This window comes from Ammodytes marinus (assembly GCF_949987685.1).
Source record: "Ammodytes marinus genome assembly, chromosome: 11".
In the NCBI taxonomy this organism is placed as follows: Eukaryota; Metazoa; Chordata; class Actinopteri; order Uranoscopiformes; family Ammodytidae; genus Ammodytes; species Ammodytes marinus.
The window spans coordinates 21678260-21697725 of record NC_137215.1 but is presented as its reverse complement, the minus strand read 5'-3'; the positions used below and the strand labels follow the sequence as shown (position 1 = coordinate 21697725).

At 43.3% G+C, this 19466-nt stretch overlaps 1 protein-coding gene across 1 annotated transcript in view; it reads right to left on the bottom strand.

Moving 5' to 3' along the window:
• The window catches only part of LOC307257757 (phosphofurin acidic cluster sorting protein 2), a 49965-nt gene that overhangs the window by 7301 nt on the left and 23198 nt on the right, over positions 1 to 19466 (bottom strand). Inside the window, exons 3-18 of the mRNA XM_080037068.1 lie at positions 15953 to 16042; positions 14760 to 14885; positions 12736 to 12898; positions 11382 to 11473; positions 11147 to 11227; positions 10655 to 10714; positions 8460 to 8611; positions 7688 to 7781; positions 6478 to 6561; positions 5638 to 5771; positions 4951 to 5083; positions 4718 to 4822; positions 4003 to 4109; positions 2650 to 2804; positions 2220 to 2330; positions 7 to 109 (exon numbers count right to left, since the gene is read on the bottom strand). Of these exons, the coding sequence (XP_079893194.1) occupies positions 7 to 109; positions 2220 to 2330; positions 2650 to 2804; positions 4003 to 4109; positions 4718 to 4822; positions 4951 to 5083; positions 5638 to 5771; positions 6478 to 6561; positions 7688 to 7781; positions 8460 to 8611; positions 10655 to 10714; positions 11147 to 11227; positions 11382 to 11473; positions 12736 to 12898; positions 14760 to 14885; positions 15953 to 16042 (1790 nt within the window). The remainder of the gene's footprint in view (positions 1 to 6; positions 110 to 2219; positions 2331 to 2649; positions 2805 to 4002; positions 4110 to 4717; positions 4823 to 4950; positions 5084 to 5637; positions 5772 to 6477; positions 6562 to 7687; positions 7782 to 8459; positions 8612 to 10654; positions 10715 to 11146; positions 11228 to 11381; positions 11474 to 12735; positions 12899 to 14759; positions 14886 to 15952; positions 16043 to 19466) is intronic.

The window sequence follows — 19466 nt, the reverse complement described above, 5'->3', positions numbered from 1 at the left end:
CGTTACCTCTTCTGTTTGTAGGTGAGCATGGCTTCTGAGATGGGGAACTGGTGGGACACGTTGGCACCGGCCAGATACTGAACGACCCGTCCTGCTACATCTATGTTATCTGAGGGGGAGAGGAGAGAGGACAGATTGATGCATGTGCTAATTTTCACATACAGCACACCGCTACGAGACTGCGCATTAATCATTCTCATTCCACTGAATTATGGACATGGGTGTGTGTGTGTGTGTAAAATGTAATTAAAAACATGGGTGAAGTCAGCCACACGACACACAACGATGAATCGCCCGTCAAGCCAGAAGGTCTGTGGACCACACGCAGGCAGGCAGCCTTGGCATACATTTTTGGCAATTCAAATATGAAAAAACACAAGCTGATTTGTACGTCAATTTCTTAAGAGACTCTCTGCAGTTCCACCTGAGTAATAAGATCTATTCCTAGCCAAAAACTGCCAAGACCCCGTTTGAGATGATTGTACGTAGCGCGTGGGGTTGTAACTCTTGCACCTATGGCAGGGCTGTACAGTGCGACAGTTTTGATCGCATTTGCTACTGAAATTGATCACGTGCGATGATGAATTCAAGTCCAGTCGCACCAGTGCTAATGAGCAGACGATGTCTGTTTCAGACACAGAGGAGCTATGCACAATACTGCTTAGAGGGCTCTACATTAACACTCTCCAAATGCGGGTGAATGTAGTCTTAGGCGAGTAAGTTATTAAGTCTACCCTCCACTTTGGCCGGTGAAAGATGTGTGCTCGGGATCTGTGCTTTGTGCGGCGATTATAGCGTCTAACTTCACCAACGGTTAAAAACAGGAAGGAGACGGCTCTCTTTACATTAAGGCAGTCAAGTTAGTGCGTGTGCAAACAGAACATTTCCTGTGCGCCTTCACAATAAAAGTCGGTTACTATCCAAATGCGAGTTGACTCTTATTTTGAAGCAGGTAAGAACAGGAAGTTGGCGCTTCTCAGCCCTGCAGTCAACCATGGACCAACAGCAGTAACTATCTATGATTTAAACAAAGATTGACACAACCTATTTAACTTGGCCTAAATTGTATAACTATGTTTACTAATTTATTTAATAGGCTATATGTTCAATGTTTTAAAGTATGGTTTTCATTAAAAGAATGAAATGTTCTAAAAATGTGTGTTATTATAATAATGATATGTTTATAAAAATATATAGGTATAGACATTATTTTTATAGTTCTATGGGGGGGAAATAATTCTGAATCAGCAAAAAAATTGCCATTGGCAGGTTAGACTTTTTTGTCTAAATTGCAATCAGTGCACCCCTATTCATTTTTCTACAATTATTACTGCACACACTAGGATATCATATTCATTGAGAATCTCAAATAAAACCAAGATGACATGCTCAAAGGTAATTAGAGCTAAATGCAAGGGTTAGGGTCATGCAAGTTTTCGATCATTCTTTGTGTGCTACCAAATTTATTTTTGTGCTACTGAATTTTTTTGCTTGCTAGCACCAGTGCTACCACTTTAAAAAATAAGCGTACAGCCCTGACCTATGGGGTGTAAATGATGTGAATTAATAGCTGGGGGTTGGTGGGGATTATCGGGCTTGTTTGAGCAGAAAAAGTTAACATTCTGGATGAGAATAGAAGCTGATAACGTGGATGTGTGTGTGCGCAAACAATGGAAAGACTTTGATAGTATACTCATAAAGTGGGTTCAAAACTAAATCAGAAAAGAGCTTTAATGTATAGAACACTTCTAAATCAGATAAAAGAATGCAAATGTCTTCGTTTGGGCTTGTTGTAAAAATCCTATTTATTTTATCCTACTTTAGATTATACTAGTATTCCATGTATTGGTTGTAAAAGGCAAATGGTGATGAGCTTGTTCACTAAAACCCTAACAGATACTTAGCATGTGGGAAAGGAAAATGACGGGATGTATAATCTCACAAAGTTGTATATTTTTCAAACCAAGAAATGACGTTTCAATATTACATTGTGTTTCAGCATCAAACGGGGGGAGAGCGGGCAGTGCCATGACGTTGAGCCATTGCATACACTACAGCAGGCTGCAGCTGTCTTTTGCAATTGGAGGAAATCTCCTCTTCCCATCCACCAGTCCCTGACCCGTGTGCTCTGACCCCAATTCTTTCCCTTTCAAGTTGGCTGAACATTAGACCCGCCAAATCACTTTGAAGCCCCTGACGCCAGAGCCACCCATCCCTACCTGAGGCGGGCCGTTCCGTCCTGCAGAACAGCTCCCTCCATGCAGTGTCCATAAAGATGCTGTTGAACCTGCTGTCGAAGGAGGCCACATACTTAGCCAGGGGATGGGAACCTGTGCAGAATGGAAGAGATACACTTTACAATATAAAAATGGTTACCATGTTAAAAAGTGCACTATGCAGTTTCAGGGACGGGGGGGGATTTGTTTACATTTTCAGAGACTGCAGTTAGCTTACAAAACACATTACCTCTACATGTAACTCTTAGTTATGAATGATTCTATCATCATGAATCAAAACATGATTGCGCCGACACCCATCTCCATAAGGTAACACAACAACTATGCTTCTAAGTACCCCATACAACCCCACTTAAAAAAATACTGAGCTATCCCTTTAAGCTTGTAGTTGTACTCAACCTTGATGACTTACCAATAGGGATGACCAGGAAGCGTATGTAACTGAGCCAGTCGGGCGTCTTGTTGGCCAGCTGCTCCACAAAGAACCTCAGGATGGTGCTGAGGTAACTCTGGTCGCCTGCCACCGCCACCTTCATCGTAGGCGGCGTCTGTGCATTGCAGTTACAGCTGCAAAGGGTTGTGATGAGGAGAAAATAATGAGTCTTTAAGCGTAAGAGAGGGGTCCAAAATCATGAAATATGTTAATCGGGGAGTATTTAAGGCCGGTTGACAGAAAGATTCATATCCCCACAGGGTTTAAAAACCGGTCTTGACTTTTAATCAGAGCCAGATTATGCCATGTTGTAATTATACAATACCAAGTACTTGCAAGTATCTACAAGTCTTTCCCAGGTTAAACTAAATATTGCAACAGCTTTTAGATCTTGATCCCTCAAAACACATGAGACCAATTTTGTGTTTAAAATGAGTCCGAAAATGTAAAAACAAAAAGAAAAGTGGCACTCAACTCAGTTAGGGCGGATTGATTAATCGCTCAATTCAAAACACATAAATGTGTTGCATGTGTCTTACGTGTTCTAACATATTGAAGTAGCCTTAATGACTTTGTGGCTAAATGCTTCAGGATTTGGGACATCAAAGGGTTGATGAAGCAAGAGTATACTGTTCAACAGCAGAATAGAACCTTTAAAAGGTACACTGTAAGGTGTATTTTGGCGTCATTGTTTCATTGAATGGTCAAAGTTTAGATTGCAACAAGTAGCGATTATACACCAATCAAAAACGCCAATTCCCTTTACGCACTGCACCTTTAATACATTTAGGTTTTAACATGTCGATTTACTCTCAGTTGCAACATTTGGAACAAAATCACTACAGTGGTGTCAGCACAGAGTGAGTGTGCTACCATCAGTGACATGCATCGGCTCTACATGACATGGCCACAGCTGGAGTTAGCAGGTTGACTGAGGAGCAGGTGTGTAACGAGTGGAAAAGTTGCAGCTCGGCTGGATTCAAGAGAAAACTGCTTTGTAGCAGAAGCAGCTAAGCCTGACTGAGACGGCTCCCACTGACTTGCTGAGGAGATGGCAGCTGAGCAGATGGATCCCACAAAGGGAGAAGAGAAAACAGGCACACTGATAGAATGGGTTCACAGACAGAGAGCACTTCAGCAGTGTGAGCGATGGCGTCCTGGAATCCTCTGGCAGCGGGCCACCGTAAACATACATGGTTTGGCGAGGAGGACTACTTTGAGATAACAAGCGTTTTTTTTGGTGGCTCATTTCATTCAAACAGTCAGTGTGTGTGTGTGTGTGTGTGTGTGTGTGTGTGTGTGTGTGTATATGCATGCAAGCATGTGACTCACAATCTCTGGATGCGAGTGACGATGGTGTTGAAGGCGGCCTGAACATCGGCAGCAGAGCAGGTGGACACAATGGGCTGGCCTTGTTCATGGAGCAACTCGGACACGTACTGCACAGAAACACACATGAGGGGGACATGATGAGGTAATGGCTATACAAGAGGCAGGGTTGACCCGATTGGAAAGAAAGCAGGAAAAACATGTGTTTGCATTTTTCTTTTGCAATAGGGAAATTCCGACAGGCTAGCAAGTTGTTTCAATTGTATATAAAGCCACATTTCCTAAAATTCCTGGTACTCTTCTTCAAGGAAAATAAAAGGTTAATGTTGTCTGCGTTTGCAAATCAGGCTGATTGACTTGAAACGGCACCCCCCCCCCCAGTCCAGTAGGTGGCGGTGCAAAAAAGACGTAGGCCATACAACAACAATGATCACTGGGCTAGCCTCATCCCCACAGAGATTGGACAAATGCCAGACTGATTTACGAGAGAGAAACAAATGTGAACTTAAGCGAGATCGGGTTGGTCTCGCTAGGCTACCGAGCATGTACTTTTCTGAGGGGTAAATTAGTAAACCAGGAACTTAATTTAGACCCTGGTTCCTTTGGACCAAAGGTTCCTAGTTCCTGGGGACAGTTCCTGCGGTGGAAATGTGGCTTGTGCAGAGATGACATAAGTAGTAGTTTATGATTGAAGGCTTATGTGTAGGAGAACACACACCTGTCCTTGCCACTCCATGGTGTTGATGAGGATGATGCTCTCTGGAAGGCGTTCGTCAGAGATGAGGATCTGGTTCAGCTGGTCGTACACAGACTTCCTGGGAACCTTTGAGACACATGAGGAGCAGAGAGTCTGACACTGACATATGACAACACATTTTACCTACGGGACTAAATGCGTGCGTAAGAAGAAAAAAAATCTGCAGCTTGACGTTACATCCGTGAGTTGTTTACCTGTGCTATGAGCCTGGAGTCCGGGGAGTACTCGCTCTCCATGCTGCTGGTCCTGTCGCTCTGGGCCTTGGAGTTCTGTCTGTCTTTCATGGACGTGCTGCGAGGATGCCTCTGCAGCCTGTTCTCCACTTTACTGCAGATGAGACCAAAACACAAGAAGCTCAAAATAAATGACGGACCAAGGAGCAAGACATTGATGCAACTGAACTCAGAAGTTAAAGGGGGAGTCTGGAGAATGCTTGTCATCAAAATCACTTTTTAAATCAAAATCGGTGAATATCTCCTCACAATCCACAACCTGTCCGTAATGTGTGTGTGTGCGCTAAAAAAATAATCTGGAGTTAATACAAACTAGGCTCTGTAAACTCTTATGTAAACAAAGAGTGTGCGAACAAAAGGGCCCACTGTAGCTAGCAACATAGCAGTTTACAGAGACTAGGCTGCGTGTTACCACCATATTGTTTTTTTTAGCACATACACAGGACCTACAGGTAGTGGATTGTGAAGAGATATACACCGATTTTGCAAAGACAGATTTTGACAACATGCATTCTCCAGAATGGCTGACTCCACCTTTAACAAAACATATCATAAACCAATTCCAAAATGACATGTTAAGTATCCTGTGTACATACACGATGACATAACACTAACATGTTTCCAGAAGAAGTAATCAGCAGCGGGTACCTGGGAGACATGTGGTTTTGGGACTCTGTCTTGCAGAGCTTGCCAACAGTGCTGGTCATCCGTTCAGTGTTGACATCCCAGCTGCTCACCTCCGCCGACCCGGGCCCCGCCACGCTGTCGTCAATCTCTGGCTCCTGGACCAAAAAAAAGGGCCGGGAAGCGAAAAGATGAGCCAATAGGGGCAGTAACAATTGTAACAATAACAACTGATGTTTATCACACAGCACACAGGCACTGTCATGTCCCATCAAACCATTATTTTCGCAGGCTTCGGCTACATTCTGTATTCCTTCTGTGTCAATTGCTCCGAGGTGCTGGACTGGTGAATAATTGAGCTTAGCTGTAAAGGTTGGAGATAATGATGCCAGTGCAACCGTGACAGGCAGTGATAAAAAAAAGTCATGGTCTCTTAGCATGTGGCAGGGGGGGGAAACACTGTATCATGCAGCTTTGATATCCTGTTTGAACTGGGTTAGTGGAGCGGTGTGCTGTGCCGCTCAGGAGGGGAGCCGGGGTTAGGGCCAACAAGGTTAGACTGACCCGACAGCACAAACAACAAACACTAACACCTCTCTTTCCATCCTCATCAGACAGGATTTATCCAGCATGGTGCAACCTACTGCCTTGCCCTGCTTTACTCATCCATAATGGATGACTGTGCTGTTTGGTTTTGCCTGCCCTTGCACACTACCTCCCCTCTCCCGCTTTTTCATTACAAACAACAGGGGCACCAATGGGAGGAAAGGGCAGCAGAGAGGGTAGAGAGGGTAAAAAAAAGGAAAAATAGATGCTTAAAGAGAGAAAAAGTTAAGTACAACTATTGCTGTTCCAGAAACATACCCCAACGGTTGTATCTGTGATGCTGTCATCTTGATACCAGGCCCCTTGCGCTTTACATCTGTCCACGGTCAGAAAGTCTCCACTCTGCATGGTAAACACACACACACACACACACATTAGACAATTTTAACCATGGAGGTCACTTCTCTGGTGAATATAAATGACACAATCTAACAGCTCCGGAAGAGAGTGGCTATGCTCCATCTGTTCCGGTCAAGATTGACCGCTCTTAGGACGTGTAACCGACTGATTCCACCGTGGCAGCTCCACAGAGAGCGCCAATGCCCGTGTGGATAATTATCTCTAAAAGCTTTGGTGCGTTTTCACTACAACCGCGTATTAATACATATAAGCCCTAAAATAAGACCTGACACACTTTAGCGTGCTCAAGTTTGTGCGACTAAACGTGTTTCAAGTGCAACTTGTAACGTCTAGTTTAATTCATTCCAAAATTAGATGAAAGACTTTCCATTTTGTCTGGAGGGACATGTTTATGAAGTTTCGCCAGGAGACCTTTATTGAGTAAAATGGAGGGCTATAGCAGCACGAGATGCTCCGAGCTGTTTTATTGCAGGCTAAAATGGATTCCCAGATATTTATAAACAGCACACTCCCTCTCTCGCCATCAGACTCAACATGTCTCTCTCGCTCTCTCACTCTTTCTCTTGCCCTTGTTGTTTCCAATGGGCCATAAATCTCTGACTAGGAGTTCAGGGATTGCTCTATCCAATCTTCCCCTCCGAGAATGGGAGCATATTTGTGTGTGCATGTATGTGTGTGTGTGTGTGTGTGTGTGTGTGTGTGTGTGTGTGTGTGTGTGTGTGCGCGCGTGCGTGCGCGTGTGTGTGGTAATGACGGTGGAGCACTCAGTGGGTGTCAGTCCCTATAAATACTGGAGAACCATAGGGGTGACTAGGGTAAGCACTACATCCCGCCCCCTCATCCTATTCTACAGGGGGTGGGGGGAGCTGGTGGTTGTCTGCATTGCGCTCATGCCCAGAATGTCTTGCATGTAGTATCATGGTCACTGGGAATCCCTGACCCCAACAAAAAGCAGAGTGGACTGCCATACATTTTAAACATTGCCTAGGGGCAATTCCTTCACACAACAAAGAACCTTTCCAGCAACTAAGAGTGAGAACTTTATGGGGCTGAAAGGCAGCAGATGGGAGGGGGGGGGGGCGGCGGGGGAGATTGGTGATGGACTTACAGGACACGACAGCTCTCTCTGCTGGCTCTTTTGGCTGTGTATGCTTCCAATTTCCGTCTGGGAGCTGGAGTGAGACATCCCTTCGAAAAACGGCCTGAAAACAGAAACATTGATTTGAATGCGAGAAAATGTAAGACGTCATTTTTCAAGGCAGTTCCATTCTAAAAGGGCCAGTTACAATTTATTTACGTCAGCTATAGAAAGGTTCAATTCTTTGATTAAAGAAACTAAAAAAACTATTATGCGAAATCAACTTTCATCATAGTTTTTCTACATTAATATTGATCCCCAGTTTGAATACATTATGAATGAGGAAAAAAACAACCATAGATCTTTTTCCTCCACCTTCTGAAAACCTGTGCTCAAGAACCACTAGTCAGAGTTCTGCTGTTTGCTGAAAGAGGAGATTCAGCAATGGCACTGTTCAAAATATAAATATTTTCCCACCAATCTAACTATAAAAAGGAAGATGTCTGTGTGTATATTCGCGTGTCTGCCCTTCAACTTTCTTGCCCACCGTTCATCTGATATACTTCACGGTAGGTGGGTGTACTTCAGAGGACCCAAGAGACTGTGAAGCATTTTGAAAAACAGTTCTGTAGGAATCTGCAAAAAGACTAATGGGAAGTGCACCTGTGTGTCCTATTCAGGTTTAACACTAGAATCGTAGACTAGTTGTGGACGGGAATAATCCATTGTCTAGAAAAATTCACGCAGTTTATGAATAGACGGGCCCTCTGATGAAGAAGAGGTTAGGGTAAAAGAGACATACTTGAGTTTGGGCTTGGGCGTGCTCAGGACGCTCTCGTTGTCCTCCATCTCCGGCCCACTGTCACTCTGGTTGTACACCTCCAGACTGTCGTAGAGCAAGTCCAGATCCTCCTCTACCTCCTGGGTCTGGTCTACTGGGTCAGAGTCCAGGACCTGACATGCAAGACACACACAACAACAACAACAACAACAGATCAATACGTTGTAATCAAGGATTTGTAATTATGGGCCATGGATTAAATAAAGTGTAGGGAGTGACCCCGGAATTCCACTGGCTGCGGGTGCGGTGTCCAACGGTTTTGCTCCGTGCGCTCACGTCCGGCAATACCCACCGGCTCCGTTTTCAAAGCAGGCACGGCCAGCTCCGCTGAACAGCTGGAGTCGCGAGAACGAGGAGTTCCCGCGGTAATAAAAGTGACGGGCGATCGCTCTTGATAATATGATTCTCCTATATGGTATTTACACAACAACGAACGCACGGAAGGTTATTATTCCCATCCGAACGAGTAAAAGAACAGTGGACATGCTTGTATGTGTCTCTGTTTTGAGAATGTCACCTGCAGTGAACACCGAGTGTCTTATTTTGAAAATTAACCGGAGGTTTTATTGTTTTGTCGGCGCTTGTGTTCCTGTCTATCTCGATGTGTTCTGTGCTAAATTGATGCGGTGAGCTCAGGCATCCGGCAGAAATAGAAGCACTGCGTATTTCACCGGAGAGCTGGAGCAGCAGCGGAGCAGAGAGACGGCGCAGCGGCCGTGGTGGAAACTCACCCACTGACTGCTCTTAATTCTATTTTTGTTTCTGCCGTGCTGGAGCGGAGAAGGACCGGAGACGCAGCCGGTGGAATTCGGCCTTGACTGTCTGGTGCTGTGTGCATTAGCTAATCACTTCACACTAATGGAGCCCCCCAGAATGAACAAGAACACCGGAGGCTATGAGGAAAAATCTATCTTGTAATCTAAAGCTATAAATACATCGCAGGGCCTTGGTCCTAAGCAGGGCCAATTAAAAGGTAAGTGAGTGCTAGAGGAGAGCTGAGGTGCTGAGCCTTGATCTGCCAGGCTGCACAGTTGGGGATGTATATCATAGGGAACGGCACACAGGCAGTGCTCGTGGACTAATCAGGTGATTAATGCCACTCCATGAGTGCAGAAGCTGGCAGAGAGCAGATAAACACAGTCTGTCCCCTCTCCTCCGCCTCCTGTCTATGTATTTATAGAGCTGTAGCCCTGGGCCGGCACACTGACCAGCCACAAGGTGGGGATTACAGACGTGATAACAGATCATTGGGCCACCGGGAGCTTCCACAACCATACAGCAAAACTACGGTTGGACTAGAGGCTCTTGTAAGCATCACTAGGTTAAATCACTCAAACTCTTGTGGATTTGTAAAAGGAACATTTAAAGTGAAAGGCGCAGAGCCAATCCTCATTCAGTCTCAAGCGTCATAGTTAAAACTAGAAACCTATTCAGCTTTGCTGATGTTAGCGGTGGGAAGTAGAAGGAAGTAGAAAAAAAAGGAGAAACGAGGCATTGGATATCATAACTACCGCTTAGATTTCACAGTTCAATTGATATTATTAACATTTTAATGGCCTGACAAAGATTATGCACTGATGGACATGTCGGGGGCTGTTGCACACAAATGGTCGACATTCTACTGATGACCTGATTGCAAGCCATTATGTAGGATCCGCACAGACATATTTATACCAAAGGACTTGAGAGAAGAGCAAACACAAACCTATATAGGTCAAGCATGTGAGCCTACATTTATGGTTAGATTTAGAGGTAGAGAATAAGGTCCTTAATGGATTCTTAATATATGAATCGCTGCTAATGTCAATGTACTGTATGAATAATGCCATCTACGAGCATAAATGTAATGCAGCCTAGCACCATATTGCTGCTCGCACCTCTGTTGTGGAAATGATTTGTTTGCACAGACGACATTAGCAGTGATGTAGCAATACGCTGTTTAGAGCGTCAATACTGAAATAATTTTTCGCCTGCCCCGAGGACAATTTAATAACTGATGGGTTTCACAGCCGACTTACTAAAGCTTCATAACAGAAGGACTGAGAAATTCCAGGAGGGGTGCAGTAAAGAGCAAGGCATTATTTATCTCTGACATTGACTGTGTTCTCCTGGGTGCCAATTAAAACAAAAAAGGTAATTACTCTGTTCGCACTCACCTCATCTGTCACCTTGAACCTCTTCAGCAGGGCCACAAACTTCTGCTTGAAGTTGGGTTGCTGTGAGGGTGAGAGACAAAAAGAGAGAGAGAGAGAGAGAGAGAGAGCGAGAGAGAGAAAGAAAAATTGCAATTATGAGAAAAAGAACCCCCTGAAAAGAAAATAACCATGCTGATTAAATATGCATGACAGCTGGGCTCGGGCTGATCGGTTCTCCCAGAGCCTGTCCACTGGATTACTCATTCACAGCCCACTCTAAGTAAAGACCATTAGAATCAGTCCAGTGAACCCACAGTGTTCATTTACATGCTCATCCACATCGTCCTAATGGCTCCAACAAAACCGAGCACGGTGTGTGCTTTGACTTAAAAGCTTGTACAGCAGCAAACACTGGTTCTTACGAGTTGTTCTCGTGGCCAATGATTGGCAAGCAATAAAAAAAAATAAAAAATAAATCCATGTGGTGGGAACTGTGAACGGAAGCAAACTCACCCTGGTCATGGAGGTGGTCCGGATCATCTTCCTCCGGGGTTTCTTGGGCTTCCTGACCTCGTCGTCTTCATCGTACAGATCCTGAAACCCAGAGATGACGGATGACAGATCTGAATTCTCAACATCAAAGTGCTTAGCTGTATGAGATTTGGTTTTACTGAATGTATTGAATTGTAGTGGGTATTGTAGAGTTGCATGCTCGAAAGTTCTTTTTTTTTTTTTTTTTGGCACTGACCTGGCCATGAGCGGCGTCATCACTTGCTTCCTGCTCTGACGAGTAGCTGTCATCGTCCTCCTCAGAATAGTTATCCATGTCTGGGGAGCGGTCTGATGTTGGCAAGCAAGAAACACACACAGAAATACATCAATATAAAAGGATATGCCTATTGAATTTGTTAGGCATCTGCACAGATTTCAAATTGGCAAGTGTTCCCCCTGACACATCTCTTTAAAACTTTCTGGACTTGAAATGTGAAATGAAATCTCCTTAACTCAATAGGTTTAAACACTGTCAGTGGAAGCCAAAATGTGTTAAAACTGTTATCATAAACCATAATGAAAATACTGCATTTAGTATATTGTGGACTTTTCACAAATATCAGGTTGAGCCCAAACACAACTGTGTGTGGATAAAGTCCTGTCTACACAGTTCATCAGTGAGGAATTGTTCTGACTACCAGGCAAGGATAATGACCTAAATAAATATAGATATGGGGTAATGCCAAAACATTTTCTGTGCACACAATTAAATGCTAAATGTGCTCGCTGAAACGTAATAAAACTCTTATTGTATGCAAATTAGATTGCAAAGCTCTTTTCATGAGCCGTGTCTTACACTTTCGTGGTTGACACATTTTTACTATTGCTCTTTTGTTTAAAGGCAGGGTCTATTGGTTTGAACAGCCACATTCCTAAAAGAGGAAGATTTTACTGCCAGATGCAGGGCTGAGAAAAAGATCAGGTGATGGAGTAACGGCTGATTCTTTAGCCTGTGAAACATCCTACTCCTCTATGGTCTTAGATGGGGCTGGCTTTTTTTTAATTGAGTATCACTGCAGAGAGGAGAAAGATAAACATCTTCCCTAGCCTCGGAGTGACACTAGTTTTAATACTTGCTGCGTGAGCTCATCTGTTATGTTTGAGCGGCCTCCTTAATAACATCCAGAACAGCGAGGGGGATTAGCATAGCAGGGGCGAAGGCGCGCAGTCCGAGAGGGGCCAGCCAGACACTTCTTACCCCATCCAGAATTAGAACCGTGTAAAGCGATATGCCCTAAATCTGTTGGACTCTCGATTCAAAGTTACAACCATAGCTGAAGAGAATAACATATCCTTGGCTATAGGTTGGTTTGGAGGGGGGGATTAATGGAGTTTATTCTGTCCTCGGGGTTGGGAAATAGGAGCCATAAATGAGGAAGGAGAGGGAAAAGAGAGAGAGGCCAGAGTTAGGGGAGGGCTGGCTCCGGGGTGACAGGCTGAAATTACAGACAGGATTTTGGCCCGGGGCATCATGGGTAACCGGCTAGTCTTAACTGACCCTTACGTAAAAGGGGGGGGGGGGGGGGGACAGGAGATTGGCTGGTGCCCACCTGAGGTTTTGGTCTTGCGGCCGGCCTGGCCACTGCCGTCCTCGTGGTCTATGGGCTGGCTGGACAGAGAGTACACGCTGATCTCTGCCACGCGCACGGGGGCCTCCTTCACGTTGCTATGGAGGCCCAGAATCTGCCCTCCGTCTGTCGGGTGTTGCATTACCTGGGACATAGGAAAAACATTAACATGAAGAATTCATACAGATAGTAAAAAAAAAACCTCTAAAACAAGAAATGTAGCGTTATTCATCCCTCCGTGACAAAGTTCCTGATAATATTACCTTTTCTCTCAAACGAATAAAACACAGAGGACTTCTTCATCTGTCTGTCTTAACATCAAGTCCTCTTGTGCTGAGATGTCTTCACGTCTTGTACTAGCTCTACACCAATCAATCATTCTGTACATTCATGCCCAAAACAGCATGGTACAAATAATGTGTTTTTTTTTCAAAAGACAGGCAGTCAGGTTGGAAGAACTTTATCTTGCTTTTTTTTACTGAGCCGACGCTGATCCGACAGGGATCGACATGGCATCTGTTAACACTGATTCATGCTCGCAGAGATTCACAAACTGATTGCAAACTGACAGCTACGATATCTCAAAATAAATCTTCATGAGCACAATGCCGCTTTCCTCCATTCTGAATGTTTAAGTGAGCCGAGAAAAATGTGCTCTCGCCATCCAGTCAAACTCGGAATGCAGTTTACATAAAACTGCTTTTGTATCAGTTTTGAAAGGATGATCTTCCATTGTACGCTCCACCTGTGTGTGTTTGTGTGTGTGTGTGTGTGTGTGTGTGTGTGTGTGTGTGTGTGTGTGTGTGTATGTGTGTGTGTGGAGGGGGGTACTCCCTCCACACACAAACACACACACACACACACACACACACTGATGAATCACTTGATGAATCGCTGTATGATCACTTTTGTCTAACACTGGCAAGAGTGCACTTAAATTGCTCCAATAAGTGACTTCTTCCCCACATAATGCCCCCAATAGATTCACAATGAGGGCTCCGGAGAGTTTACTCTACAGCAGATGACAACACAATAACCCAACAGGATCCAATAACGGGCCAATCTAGCATAGAAGTCTGTGGGCTGTTTTCACTGCAGCACACAGCGAAAAAAACAGCACAGTCGTTGAGGTGTGCTTTAAAATGCAATAATGCATTAGCCGCGTTTTCAGATGTCAGTCAATTCCTGTCCTGAGGCTTCTCCCGGAAAGTTATTGGCTGAGCATGAAAGGGTGTATCAGCGCCTGTAATTAGATCTGGAGAAATGGTGTTTCTCCATTCCAAGCAAGTGTAATGTTTAAAATGAAAGTCAAAATTCTCTTTCAAGTGATGTCCTGGTGAGGGAATGGGAATTGATCTGTATCTGCTACATGAAGCCCAATTTCTAATGCTTTGTTCACTTTAATCCAGTGGTATGCCTGCTTTAAAACTTGCCCACTGTCCTCTGTTACAAACACTGGAACACACTGGTTCTGCACAGGGTTGAATGTGAATGACCAACAACGGCATGGCACAATTTACCAGAAGCCAGCCGTTACAATGTGTGATATATCCACCACTGACAGGCAGGCATCGGGAAGCAAAGCAAAGTAGAACTCACTCGTTTATCTCCACATCGAAACAAACAACCAACAAGAGAGAATGACAACAACTCAGAGTCCATTCATTCTGCATAGCATGGCTGAATGCACTGTTTTTGCAGGGAAAGTGGATAAGAAGCCAGCTCCAGATGGCCCGTGATCTTACACTCAACTCATGTGTGATGAGCATGAATCATCTGAAAATGACATGGAACAACACAGGAGGCTCCGTCTCTTGCAACCTGGGACTAAGGCACTCAAGACACAAATAGCCATGTCAATCGCTGTCAGAGAAGAGCAGAATGCAATCAAGGGGCTCAGAGCAAAACATTTTTGCTAAATATCGGTTCTCAAGAGAAATCACACTGGCGACAATTAAACATGAAATGAAAGGAGCGAAGGATGATTATGAGGAGCTGTACAGTACCTCGGCCATATTAATAACTCCCACAGCCAAGGTTTTGTAGCCCAGGATGGTTCGGTTCTTGTAGCGTTTCCTCCTCTGCAGCATGATCTGCAATCTGTTGGCATCTCGCTTCAGAAAATGGGGGTACTGAAAATAAGAAAAACAAAACAAAAAAAGTCAGATAAATAATGCAGGACGTATTTTATATTTATCACCCTTAAGACAAAAAAACCAACGTGCAGACTTATTCGTGAACACTGTTCTTCAAATTTACTTTTATTTTTTTCGACTAAATCTAAACTTAAATAGTAAAAGAGGTTCCAAACACACACACACATACACACACACACACACCTTACTCTACTTAGTGAGAAGAGCTAAGTGGTGCTTTAAAGGCTGCCTTCTTACTGATTGAACTATTAATAAAATTTAAAAATAAAATAAGTCTGCCTGTCTGACTGTGTCTGAACTGTTGGTGAACCTTTATCAAGACTTCTCTCACTTCAGAACTAAATCCCTCTGAGACTTAGCATTTCATCCTCACATTTGCACTTTTTATCTGCCTCTGGAGACCTATTGTCTTGGTCTGTTATATTCACACAACTATAACTTGCAAGGTCACATTTCACAAGTTGGTCTACTTGCAACACGGCGCACACACTTTCTCTAGACTCTGCTCTACTTAACAGTTAACAGCGGCGCGATATTAAACTCAGAGCATTTGCACTTTATCGGTTGAATAGAAAAACTTTCCATTGACATACTTCATGTCAACTTGTCCTGGCTTAGTTCACCTTTATAGTTGTCTAGCAAGTTCAATATATCAGTGCCTATTATTGCAAGTTTGAAACATTCTGTCGTAAAAAAAAATGTCAGCCTCGTTTTTCATTTAGGATTCCTTTGTGTACGCTAGCACTTGGAAAACCACCAAATTCAACAGAAGAAGCAGCAGCACTTCCTGTCCCCTTGAGAGTTAACACCTCCTCTGACTACACAATAACAGGGAAAAAAAAGGGCCAATAATGAACTGCTGGGCCTGCTCTCATCTTCGCAAAATACTGTTAACACACAAATGTATAAATACCCGTGGATATTTTTGAACTTAACACTCTTGCGAGGGGTTAAAGTGCAGAGAAAAGCTCCAACACATTCCTGCCTGTCAAGAAAGTGTGGTATGGGTGTGAGGATTCACAGTATAATGTCAGAGTGCTTGCCTGTAGTGAGAATGTGAGCTCCAGATCCGTCTCCATCAGTCCACTGGGTGGGAGGACGTATTCATTTGATCTCAGAAGGCGCTTAGAACCCTGGGAGACAAAGGAAAGATAAGTGTCATTGCAAGCAGCACGTTTATAAATGCCAAATATAAAAAAATATATATATATATATATATATATATATATATATATATATATATACAGTATATATATATATATATATATATATATATATATATATATATATATATATATATATGGGGGAATCTGAGGCATCGGGTAATGTGAGCCACCCCCTGTATCTAGGCAACGGAAAACATTTGTGGTCATGTGAGATATATGTTTTCAAGCCCCTCTCATTTCCCCTTGGCCCTGAAAAAGAGGACCTCGTGGTGCTGTGGCAAGCATGTTTTTTTCACCAAAATAGGTATTTTGCATGTAAAAGTAAATGTTCTTGCTGTCGGGTGTCCGTTTACGCGGGAGACGAGACAGCTAGCAAACAAAATTGAGACACACTTTTGAACCTACATTGTTGCACCCACTAAATCAATAATGCACAGACACTGCGGAGAATACAGTGAGATGTCTTCCTACCTTCATGCTTATTTGCCCGAAGCATCCCATAAACCGTCCATAGAGCCCTCGGCCCCGCCCTTTCCCCTGCTTCTCTCTTTACATTTCTCCCTTTCACCTGTGCGGGCTGTGTATGCAAGCTACAGGTGCAGCTGCGCACCACTTTTGCACCGTGTCAATGGGCATTATAGAAGTGCGATTAATTTGCGTTAATTTTTTTTAATCGCGTTAATTTTTCTGTGATTAATTAAATCGAAATTAACGCATTAATTTGACAGCCCTAATGTATATACATCAAGGACCTCCATGTTTATTTTGGTTGCTGGCTTGAAATTGACATAACTCTATTCTATGGAGACGACAACAGAATTGTTTGTTTTGAGGGTTCAAACTAATTTTCAAAACAGTATACTCTCTTTGGGAATAAAAAAACAAAACACAAATCCCCCATTTTATGTTGTTGCTTCAGTCTACCATGTATCCAGACAAAAGAGAGTGAGTGTGCAAGTCTTATTCTAGTACCAGCCGGCTTCACTTTCACACATTTATGCAGTATCACACCTTGAGGCAGCCCAGTACAAACAATCCTTCCACTCTTTCACCGATTAGGAGAGAACAGTGCTACAAGAGCAGCTGAAATACGTGTCAGATATCCTGCTCAGGGACATATCTAGAGCTGGTGTTGTTTTCTTTTGTTGTTTTTTTTCCAGAAACAACTGGCTTGGATTCTTAATCATGCCTTCATATGGACGTTTTGTCCATGTGGGACTATGCATAGAACCTCAGGAGAGCTTGTTCATTTTAAAAAGTTGATGGTGGTGCTACTATGTTACATGTTGTTGCCAAAGATCTTCCTGATAAATGACCAGCCACTGTTTCAAGTTGCAACTTGTAGTTTTTTACGATCTCATCCTTGCTATTCTCGTTGTGAGAGACGCGTCCCCCAAGCTAAATCTGAGAGCTGCCTGGCACAGAGCTGGTTGCTGCCAAATGACACAAGGATTTAAATGCCACGGGTTGTGGAAGTCTCTTCCAAATACGAGGACACTGACGCAGTGTGTCCTCAGAGGACCAGACACAGCCCTAAGCATGCCTCTCGCCTCGGATTTAAGTCCATCATTTCCCTCATCAAGTCGCAGTATAATTCTTTGACAAAGCTCCTTTCTTTTTAAACCTTTTAATAATATTGAAACAGGGAATAAATGTGCGAACATGAAAACAGAAACAGCTGGTCGTGCTTCGGGGTTCACACTCGAATGTCTAGCTGTGAGAGCGTAAGACAGGTCAGGCATCTGTTGTGTAATCTGTATTTGGCAACTCATCCGACTGCTGTAAAACTTTCATTAGTCCTCCAAGCATAGTTCAGGTATCTGCAAAACCTGCCAGTAGAATGGAGTAAGACTTGGTGAGGAGCATGGATATCCTGTATCTGGCTTAGCACTCTTGGGAGAAACTTCTTTAATAGTCCGATGCAGCAGCTACGACATTGGATCCTAATGTCATCAGAGCTGTCTGCATGTTAACGGATACCAGAATGAAATTGATGGGTGTGTGCCTCGGGAATCAACACGGGATATCAGAGAGAGGGTGTGAGCTTAATTTATTTTTTTAAATAATTGTTTTGGTACAGTATGCAATTAAATGAAAATGTATGTTGCTGCATGCAGGCACAAAAAAAGCCGAGCAATGCTTTGCTTTGTAACTTTGAATATTTTACCCCGCTTATTGTTTTCTCAACCATGGTCTCTGTCGGTCGCATCAAACCTGCAATCTCAGAGGGATCGTCACTGCCAAATGAGATGGCATAAAGCACACACCCACACTTCTTGCAATCAACCCCCTCCAAATCAACCAAGCAGTATTAACAGCTGAACTGAACACAACCTAACATAAGGTTACATGTAGCTTGCTATGTTTAGCAAAACAGAACTGACAGCAAAAAAAAAAATCTATCCTCCTTCTTTGCTCCTGTGGGCTGCCTCCAGATGCTGCTACAGATTCCTCTGACAGTGCAAATATCTTCAGGTCAGACTGGAAACTGTGAATCGAAGGAAGTCGTTTGTCTGTCTATGTGTCATCTTTGTGATGTGAGCTGCTGTCTCTCTGTTGGAAGCATTTGCCTGCCACTTGCTCAAAGAATGCTAGGAAAGTCACCGATCTTTTAATGATCGTATCTTTGTCAAAATGATCCTGGAGCTTGTTGGCTTCAATAAAATAATTACCCAAAATAAAATATTGTTGAATGTGGAATGAAAACATGCAAGTGTTAAACCCTAAACCAGTGTAATGCTAGGCAAAAGTAACCATTAGTTTATTTATTGGATATATGTGGTTATAATGGATATTTTCTCATCCCTATACGAGTATTATGTAATATATATTCAACATGCCATGTTCGCCTAACGATACAATAAGTTCTTTCAAAGATTTTTATTTGTTTATTCAGATCTTTCATATGTCATATAGTTCCAAATCTTAAATGGAATTAAAACCCCCATGTCTCATCCTGCAAACCCGTTAGAAAATACAGGTATATAATACTCAGAGAACGCATAACTCTGTTTTATAACTTGCATCACAAAGTAGTGGAAGATTTAGTGGAATGTCAATCATTGAACATGTTTTAAATGAAACCTAAGAGAAATGAAACACAGCTTTGAAGAACTAACGGGACCAAAGGAATAAAGAATAATCAAGCTTTGCTGACACTCAAGTATCTTTCTATCAAAGCCTAATGGCTCAATGTGTTCCAAGAGAAGGTCATGCTCACGGTACCTCCACAGTAGTTTCTGAATATAAAGAAAAAAAGAGGCCACATCTCTGTCTGATTCTGACCTTGTCACTAACGTGGAGCTCCACAAAGAGGCCCTGTATGCTCTCTTTTCTCATGCTCAGTGGTGGGTACACTGAATCAAGGCACAAAAGCTGAGCACTCTCAAAC